This window comes from Triticum urartu, chromosome 7A, assembly GCF_056163025.1.
Source record: "Triticum urartu cultivar PI428250 chromosome 7A, HENAU_Tu73, whole genome shotgun sequence".
Lineage (NCBI taxonomy): Eukaryota > Viridiplantae > Streptophyta > Magnoliopsida > Poales > Poaceae > Triticum > Triticum urartu.
In genome coordinates, this window is record NC_141879.1 from 389,934,536 (window position 1) to 389,945,246 (window position 10,711).

The window sequence follows — 10,711 nt, forward strand, 5'->3', positions numbered from 1 at the left end:
TATGTTCGGAGATTGATGTTGCTATGACTTTGCTATGCTTAATGCTTGTCACTAGGGTCCGAGTGCCATGATTCCAGATCTGAACCTATTATGTTTACATCAATATATGAGAGTTCTTGATCCTATCTTGCAAGTCTATAGTCACTTACTATGTGTTATGATCCGGCAACCCCGAAGTGACAATAGTCGGGACCACTCCTGGTGATGACCGTAGTTTGAGGAGTTCATGTATTCACTATGTGTTAATGCTTTGGTCCGGTACTCTATTAAAAGGAGGCATTAATATCCCTTAGTTTCTAATAGGACCCCGCTGCCACGGGAGGGTAGGACAAAAGATGTCGTGCAAGTTCTTTTCCATAAGCACGTATGACTATATACGGAATACATGCCTACATTACATTGATGAATTGGAGCTAGTTCTGTGTCACCCTATGTTATGACTGTTACATGATGAACCGCATCCGGCATAATTATCCATCACTGATCCGGTGCCTACGAGTTTTCCATATACTGGTTCTCGCTTATTTACTTTCCGCTGCTACTGTTACAATCACTACAAAATACCAAAAACATTACTTTTGCCGTCTTTACTATTGTTGCCGCTACCACCACTATCATATTACTTTGCTACTAAACACTTTGCTGCAGATACTAACAGCTCATAAAGCTAGCTGTCGGGTGATCGGATTAGGGGCTCGACGAGCTATGGCTTGAGGCCGGATAGGATAAGGTTGTTTGCTCGCTTGACCTGGTCGTTGGATTGATGATGAGCCACAGAGGCCAGGTCATGCCGGATGCCAGAGATGGAGCAGTATTGTGCTAGAGCGCCCTTGGCAAGTTGGTGCCATTGTCCGTGATGATGTTGTGCGGGATGCCATAGCGCACCGCAATGTCCTTGACGAACTAGACGGCCGTTGGCCCGTCCAGCTTCTTGATTGGCCGCGCCTCGATCCACTTGGTGAACTTGTCGACCACCACCAGCAAGTGTGTCATGCCGCCCCGAGCAGTCTTGAAGGGGCCTACCATGTCGAGGCCCTAGACCGCGAAGGGCGAGGTGATCAGGATGGTTTGCAGGGCCGAAGCCAGCTGGCGGCTGCACTTGCTGAAGTGTTGGCAACCCTCGCATTTGAGGATGAGCGACTCGGCGTCTTTGGGGGTCGTGGGCCAGTAGAAACCATGGCGAATAGCCTTGGCCACCAGGGACCTGGAGGCGGTGTGGTGCCTGCACTCACCCTGATGTATGTCGAGGAGGATCTCTATGCCCTTGTCTCGCTCGACGCAGCGCTGGAACATACTTGTCGCGTCGCGCTTGACGAGCTCGTTGTTGATGATGCTGTAGGCGGACACCCGACGCCGCACTTGCCGGGCCTCGGTCGCATCCATGGGGAGTACTCCGCTCTCCAGGAACGCTAAGATTAGCTGGGCAAATGACGGAGCCGTCACCACGGTGAAGACGTCCACCAAGATCGGTTCTGGGGCGGCAGCCCCCGGGTTAGGGGCAACGGCGGCCGGGTAGAGCATGGCGGTCCCTGGGGCGGGTTCAGGAGCCCCCGGGCCAGAATTAGCAGTCCTCGGGCCAAGTTCTGGATCCCCCGGGGCCGGGTTGGGGACGACAGCCCCCGAGCATGGACCGGCAGCCCCCGGGTCCAGGTTGGGGAGGGGTGCTTGATATGTCTCCAACGTATCTATAATTTTTTTATTGTTCCATGCTATTATATTATCTGTTTTGGATGTTTATATGCATTATTATGCTATTTGATATTATTTTTGGGACTAACCTATTAACCTAGAGCCTAGTGCCAGTTCCTATTTTCCCCTGTTTTTGAGTTTCATAGAAAAGGAATACCAAACAGAGTCCAAACGGAATAAAACCTTCGCGATGATTTTTCTTGAACCAGAAGACAACCAGGAGACTTGGAGATGAAGTCGGAGGAGCCACGAGGCGGCCAGAAGGACGGAGGGTGCGCCCAGGGGGTAGGTCGTGCCCCCACCCTTGTGGGCCCCTCGTGCACTTGCTGACCTAATTTCTGCGCCTATACATTCCCATATATCCCCAAACCAACAGCGGCATCCACGAAAACACTTTTCCACCACCGCAACCTTCTGTACCCTTGAGATCCCATCTAGGGACCTTTTCCGGCACCCTGCAGGAGGGAGATTCGATCATAGAGGGCTTCTACATCAACTCTATTGCCCTTCCGATGAAGAGTGAGTAGTTTACCACAGACCTACTGGTCCATAGCTAGTAGCTAGATGGCTTCTTCTCTCTCTTTGATTTTGAATACCATGTTCTCCTCGATGTTCTTGGAGATCTATTCGATGTAATACTTTTGTGCGGTGTGTTTGCCGAGATCCGATGAATTGTGGATTTATGATCAGCTTATCTATGAATATTATTTGAGTCTTCACTGAATTCTTATATGCATGATTTGATATCTTTGTAATTCTCTTTGAACTATCAGTTTGGTTTGGCCAATTGTATTGGTTTTTCTTGCAATCAGAGAAGTGCTTAGCTTTGGGTTCAATCTTGCAGTGTCCTTTCCCAGTGACAGTAGGGGCAGCAAGGCACGTATTGTATTGTTGCCATCGAGGATAAAAAGATGGGGTTTTCATCATATTGCTTGAGTTAATTCCTCTACATCATGTCATCTTGCATAATGTGTTATTCCGTTATTTATGAACTTAATACTCTAGATGCATGATGGATAGCAGTCGATGTGTGGAATAATAGTAGTAGATGCAGAATCATTTCGGTCTACTTGACATGGACGTGATGCCTATATTCTGAAGGAAATATTCCCTAGAGGCAATAATAAAGTTATTATTTATTTCCTTATATCATGATAAATGTTTATTATTCATGCTAGAATTGTATTAACCGGAAACATAATACATGTGTGAATACATAGACAAACATAGTGTCACTAGTATGCCTCTACTTGACTAGCTCGTTGATCAAAGATGGTTATGTTTCCTAACCATAGACATGAGTTGTCATTTGATTAACGGGATCACATCATTAGGAGAATGATGTGATTGACTTGACCCTTTTTGTTAGCTTAGCACTTGATCGTTTAGTTTGTTGCTATTGCTTTCTTCATGACTTATACATGTTCCTATGACTATGAGATTATGCAACTCCCGTTTACTGGAGGAACACTTTGTGTGCTACCAAACATCACAATGTAACTGGGTGATTATAAAGGTGCTCTACAGGTGTCTCCGAAGGTACTTGTTGGGTTGGCATATTTCGAGATTAGGATTTGTCACTTCGATTGTCGGAGAGGTATCTCTGGGCCCTCTCGGTAATGCACATCACATAAGCCTTGGAAGCATTGCAACTAATAAGTTAGTTGCGGGATGATGTATTACGGAACGAGTAAAGAGACTTGCCGGTAACGAGATTGAACTAGGTATTGAGATACCGACGATCAAATCTCGGGCAAGTAACATACCGATGACAAAGGGAACAACATATGTTGTTATGCGGTCTGACGGATAAAAGATCTTCATAGAATATGTGGGAGCCAATATGAGCTTCTAGGTTCCGCTATTGGTTATTGACCGGAGACGTGTCTCGGTCATGTCTACATTGTTCTCGAACCCGTAGGGTCCACACGCTTAACATTACGATGACAGTTTCATTATGAATTTATATATTTTGATGTATCGAAGGTTGTTCGGAGTCCCGGATATGATCACGGACATGACGAGGAGTCTCAAAATGGTCGAGACATAAAGATCGATATATTGGACGGCTATTTTCGGACACCGGAAGTGTTTCGGGTGATTTTGGAGAAAACCAGAGTGCCGGAAGGGTTACCGGAACCCCCCGGGGAAGTATTGGGCCTTAGTGGGCCTGAGGGGAGAGAGAGGGCAGCAGCCCAGGAGGTGGCGCGCCCCCTCCCATGGGGAGTCCGAATTGGACTAGGGGAGGGGGGCACGGCCCCTCTTTCCCTCTCCCTCTCCCTCTCTTTCCTTCCCCCTTCCCTCTTCCTAGTTGGACTAGGAAAGGGGAGTCCTACTCCTACTAGGAGGAGGACTCCCCCTCCTTGGCGCGCCTCAAGGGCCGGCCGGCCTCCCCCCCTTGCTCCTTTATATACAGGGGCAGGGGGGCACCTCTAGACACACAAGTTGATCTTCGTGATCGTTCTCTTAGCGGTGTGCGGTGCCCCCCTCCACCATAATCCTCGATAATATTGTAGCAGTGCTTAGGCGAAGCCCTGCGATAGTAGAACATCAAGTCGTCACCATGCCGTCGTGCTGACGGAACTCTTCCTCGACACTTTGCTGGATCGGAGTCCAGGGATCGTCATCGAGCTGAACGTGTGCTAGAACTCGGAGGTACCGTAGTTTCGGTGCTTGATCGGTCGGGCCGTGAAGACGTGCAACTACATCAACCGTGTTGTGCTAACGCTTCCGCTTCTGGTCTACGAGGGTACGTAGACAACACTCTCCCCGCTCGTTGCTATGCATCACCATGATCTTGCGTGTGCGTAGGAAATTTTTTGAAATTACTACGTTCCCAAAAGTGGCATCCGAGCCTAGGTTTTATGCGTTGATGTTGTGCACGAGTAGAACACAAGTGAGTTGTGGGCGATATAAGTCATACTGCTTACCAACATGTCATACTTTGGTTCGGCGATATTGTTGGATGAAGCGGCCCGGACCGACATTACGCGTACGCTTACGCGAGACTGGTTCTACCGACGTGCCTTGCACACAGGTGGCTGGCGGGTGTCAGTTTCTCCAACTTTAGTTGAACCAAGTGTGGCTACACCTGGTCCTTGCGAAGGTTAAAACAGCACCAACTTGACAAACTATCGTTGTGGTTTTGATGCGTAGGTAAGAACGGTTCTTGCTAAGCCCGTAGCAGCCACGTAAAACTTGCAACAACAAAGTAGAGGACGTCTAACTTGTTTTTGCAGGGCATGTTGTGATGTGATATGGTCAAGACATGATACTAAATTTTATTGTATGAGATGATCATGTTTTGTAACCGAGTTATCGGCAACTGGCAGGAGCCATATGGTTGTCGCTTTATTGTATGCAATGCAATTGCGCTGTAATGCTTTACTTTATCACTAAGCGGTAGCGATAGTCGTGGAAGCATAAGATTGGCGAGACGACAACGATGCTACGATGGTGATCAAGGTGTCGTGCCGGTGACGATGGTGATCATGACGGTGTTTCGAATATGGAGATCACAAGCACAAGATGATGATGGCCATATCATATCACTTATATTGATTGCATGTGATGTTTATCTTTTATGCATCTTATCTTGCTTTGATTGACGGTAGCATTATAAGATGATCCCTCACTAAATTATCAAAGTATAAGTGTTCTCCCTGAGAATGCACCGTTGTGAAAGTTCTTCGTGCTGAGACACCACGTGATGATCGGGTGTGATAGGCTCTACGTTCAAATACAACGGGTGCAAAACTGTTGCACACGCGGAATACTCAGGTTTAACTTGACGAGCCTAGCATATAACAGATGTGGCCTCGGAACACGGAGACCGAAAGGTCGAGCGTGAATCATATAGTAGATATGATCAACATATTGATGTTCACCATTGATACTACTCCATCTCACGTGATGATCGGACATGGTTTAGTTGATTTGGATCACGTGATCACTTAGAGGATTAGAGGGATATCTTTCTAAGTGGGAGTTCTTAAGTAATATGATTAATTGAACTTAAATTTATCATGAACTTAGTACCTGATAGTATCTTGCTTGTCTATGTTTGATTGTAGATAGATGGCTCGTACTGTTGTTCCGTTGAATTTTAATGCGTTCCTTGAGAAAGCAAAGTTGAAAGATGATGGTAGCAATTACACGGACTGGGTCCGTAACTTGAGGATTATCCTCATTGCTGCACAGAAGAATTACGTCCTGGAAGCACCGCTAAGTGCCAAGCCTGCTGCAGGAGCAACACCAGATGTTATGAACGTCTGGCAGAGCAAAGCAGATGACTACTCGATAGTTCAATGTGCCATGCTTTACGGCTTAGAACCGGGTCTTCAACGATGTTTTGAACGTCATGGAGCATATGAGATGTTCCAGGAGTTGAAGTTAATATTTCAAGAAAATGCCCGGATTGAGAGATATGAAGTCTCCAATAAGTTCTATAGCTGCAAGATGGAGGAGAATAGTTCTGTCAGTGAACATATACTCAAAATGTCTGGGTATCATAATCACTTGACTCAACTGGGGGTTAATATTCCTATTGATAGTGTCATTGACAGAGTTCTTCAATCACTGCCACCAAGCTACAAAAGCTTCATGATGAACTATAATATGCAAGGGATGAATAAGACTATTCCTGAGCTCTTCGCAATGCTAAAAGCCGCGGAGGTAGAAATCAAGAAGGAGCATCAAGTGTTGATGGTCAATAAGACCACTAGTTTCAAGAAAAAGGGCAAGGGGAGGAAGAAGGGGAACTTCAAGAAGAACAGCAAGCAAGTTGCTGCTCAGGAGAAGAAACCCAAGTCTGGACCTAAGCCTGAAACTGAGTGCTTCTACTGCAAGCAGACTGGTCACTAGAAGCGGAACTGCCCCAAGTATTTGGCGGATAAGAAGGATGGCAAAGTGAACAAAGGTATATGTGATATACATGTTATTGATGTGTACCTTACTAATGCTCGCAGTAGCACCTGGGTATTTGATACTGGTTCTGTTGCTAACATTTGCAACTCGAAACATGGGCTACGGATCAAGCGAAGATTGGCTAAGGACGAGGTGACTATGCGCGTGGGAAATGGTTCCAAAGTCGATGTGATCGCGGTCGGCACGCTACCTCTACATGTACCTACGGGATTAGTACTAGACCTAAATAATTGTTATTTGGTGCCAGCGTTGAGCATGAACATTATATCTGGATCTTGTTTGATCCGAGAGGGTTATTCATTTAAATCAGAGAATAATGGTTGTTCTATTTATATGAGTAATATCTTTTATGGTCATGCACCCTTGAAGAGTGGTCTATTTTTGATGAATCTCGATAGTAGTGATACACATATTCATAATGTTGAAATCAAAAGATGCAGAGTTGATAATGATAGTGCAACTTATTTGTGGCACTGCCGTTTAGGTCATATCGGTATAAAGCGCATGAAGAAACTCCATACTGATGGACTTTTGGAACCACTGGATTATGAATCACTTGGTACTTGCGAACCGTGCCTCATGGGTAAGATGACTAAAACGCTGTTCTCCGGTACTATGGAGAGAGCAACGGATTTGTTGGAAATCATACATACAGATGTATGTGGTCCAATGAATGTTGAGGCTCGTGGCGGATATCGTTATTTTCTCACCTTCACAGATGATTTAAGCAGATATGGGTATATCTACTTAATGAAACATAAGTCTGAAACATTTGAAAAGTTCAAAGAATTTCAGAGTAAAGTTGAAAATCATCGTAACAAGAAAATAAAGTTTCTACGATCTGATCATGGAGGAGAATATTTGAGTTACGAGTTTGGTCTACATTTGAAACAATGCGGAATAGTTTCGCAACTCACGCCACCCGGAACACCACAGTGTAATGGTGTGTCCGAACGTCATAATCGTACTTTACTTGATATGGTGCGATCTATGATGTCTCTTACAAATTTACCGCTATCGTTTTGGGGTTATGCTTTAGAGACGGCCACATTCACGTTAAATAGGGCACCATCAAAATCCGTTGAGACGACGCCTTATGAATTGTGGTTTGGCAAGAAACCAAAGTTGTCATTTCTAAAAGTTTGGGGCTGTGATGCTTATGTGAAAAAGCTTCAACCTGATAAGCTCGAACCCAAATCGGAGAAATGTGTCTTCATAGGATACCCAAAGGAGACTGTTGGGTACACCTTCTATCACAGATCCGAAGGCAAGACTTTTGTTGCTAAATTCGGAGTTTTTCTAGAGAAGGAGTTTCTCTCGAAAGAAGTGAGTGGCAGAAAATTAGAACTTGATGAGGTAACTGTACCTACTCCCTTATTGGAAAGTAGTACATCACAGAAACCGGTTTCTGTGACACCTACACCAATTAGTGAGGAAGCTAATGATAATGATTATGAAACTTCAGATCAAGTTACTACCGAACCTCGTAGATCAACCAGAGTAAGATCCACGCCAGAGTGGTATGGTAATCCTGTTCTGGAAGTCATGCTACTAGATCATGATGAACCTACGAACTATGAAGAAGCGATGGTGAGCCCAGATTCCGCAAAATGGCTAGAAGCCATGAAATCTGAGATGGGATCCATGTATGAGAACAAAGTGTGGACTTTGGTTGACTTGCCCGTTGATCGGCAAGCAATTGAGAATAAATGGATCTTCAAGAAGAAGACTGACGCTGACGGTAATGTTACTGTCTATAAAGCTCGACTTGTTGCAAAAGGTTTTCGACAAGTTCAAGGGATTGACTACGATGAGACCTTCTCACCCGTAGCGATGCTTAAGTCTGTCTGAATCATGTTAGCAATTGCCGCATTTTATGATTATGAAATTTGGCAAATGGATGTCAAAACTGCATTCCTGAATGGATTTCTGGAAGAAGAGTTGTATATGATGCAACCAGAAGGTTTTGTCGATCCAAAGGGAGCTAACAAAAGTGTGCAAGCTCCAGCGATCCATTTATGGACTGGTGCAAGCCTCTCAGAGTTGGAATAAACGCTTTGATAGTGTGATCAAAGCATTTGGTTTTGTACAGACTTTCGGAGAAGCCTGTATTTACAAGAAAGTGAGTGGGAGCTCTGTAGCATTTCTGATATTATATGTGGATGACATATTATTGATTGGAAATGATATAGAATTTCTGAATAGCATAAAGGGATACTTGAATAAGAGTTTTTCAATGAAAGACCTCGGTGAAGCTGCTTACATATTGGGCATTAAGATCTATAGAGATAGATCAAGACGCTTAATTGGACTTTCACAAAGCACATACCTTGACAAGGTTTTGAAGAAGTTCAAAATGGATCAAGCAAAGAAAGGGTTCTTGCCTATGTTAAAATGTGAAATTGAGTAAGACTCAATGTCCGACCACCGCAGAAGATAGAGAGAAAATGAAAGATGTTCCCTATGCTTCAGCCATAGGCTCTATCATGTATGCAATGCTGTGTACCAGACCTGATGTGTGCCTTGCTATAAGTCTAGCAAGGAGGTACCAAAGTAATCCAGGAGTGGATCACTGGACAGCGGTCAAGAACATCCTGAAATACCTGAAAAGGACTAAGGATATGTTTCTCATATATGGAGGTGACAAAGAGCTCATCGTAAATGGTTATGTTGATGCAAGCTTTGACACTGATCCGGACGATTCTAAATCGCAAACCGGATACGTGTTTTTACTGAACGGTGGAGCTGTCAGTTGGTGCAGTTCTAAACAAAGCGTCGTGGCGGGATCTACATGTGAAGCAGAGTACATAGCTGCTTCGGAAGCAGCAAATGAAGGAGTCTGGATGAAGGAGTTCATATCCGATCTAGGTGTCATACTTAGTGCATCGGGTCCAATGAAAATCTTTTGTGACAATACTGGTGCAATTGCCTTGGCAAAGGAATCCAGATTTCACAAGAGAACCAAGCACATCAAGAGATGCTTCAATTCCATTCGGGATTTAGTCCAAGTGGGAGACATAGAAATTTGCAAGATACATATGGATCTGAATGTTGCAGACCCGCTGACTAAGCCTCTTCCACAAGCAAAACATGATCAGCACCAAGGCTCCATGGGTGTTAGAATCATTACTGTGTAATCTAGATTATTGACACTAGTGCAAGTGGGAGAGAAGGAAATATGCCCTAGAGGCAATAATAAAGTTATTATTTATTTCCTTATATCATGATAAATGTTTATTATTCATGCTAGAATTGTATTAACAGGAAACATAATACATGTGTGAATACATAGACAAACATAGTGTCGCTAGTATGCCTCTACTTGACTAGCTCGTTGATCAAAGATGGTTATGTTTCCTAACCATAGAAATGAGTTGTCATTTGATTAACGGGATCACATCATTAGGAGAATGATGTGATTGACTTGACCCTTTTCGTTAGCTTAGCACTTGGTCATTTAGTTTGTTGCTATTGCTTTCTTCATGACTTATACATGTTCCTATGACTATGAGATTATGCAACTCCCGTTTACCGGAGGAACACTTTGTGTGCTACCAAACGTCACAACGTAACTGGGTGATTATAAAGGTGCTCTATAGGTGTCTCCGAAGGTACTTGTTGGGTTGGCGTATTTCGAGATTAGGATTTGTCACTCCGATTGTCGGAGAGGTATCTCTGGGCCCTCTCGGTAATGCACATCACATAAGCCTTGCAAGCATTGCAACTAATAAGTTAGTTGCAGGATGATGTATTACGGAACGAGTTAAGAGACTTGCCGATAACGAGATTGAACGAGGTATGGAGATACCGACGATCAAATCTCGGGCAAGTAACATACCGATGACAAAGGGAACAATGTATGTTGTTATGCGATCTGACCGATAAAAGATCTTCGTAGAATATGTGGGAGCCAACATGAGCGTCCAGGTTCCGCTATTGGTTATTGACCGGAGACATGTCTCGGTCATGTCTACCTTGTTCTCGAACCCGTAGGGTCCGCACGCCTAACGTTACGATGACAGTTTCATTATGAGTTTATATATTTTGATGTACCGAAGGTTGTTTGGAGTACCGGATATGATCACGGACATGACGG

The 10,711-nt window shown here is 44.4% G+C and overlaps 1 protein-coding gene across 1 annotated transcript; it reads right to left on the minus strand.

The window, feature by feature from the left end:
• Positions 1–1,035: 1,035 nt before the first annotated feature.
• On the minus strand, positions 1,036–1,521 carry LOC147959699 (uncharacterized). Its single transcript, XM_087532849.1, has one exon. The coding sequence runs from the start codon at positions 1,519–1,521 to the stop codon at positions 1,036–1,038; it is 486 nt and encodes a 161-aa protein (XP_087388975.1).
• Positions 1,522–10,711: the final 9,190 nt, after the last annotated feature.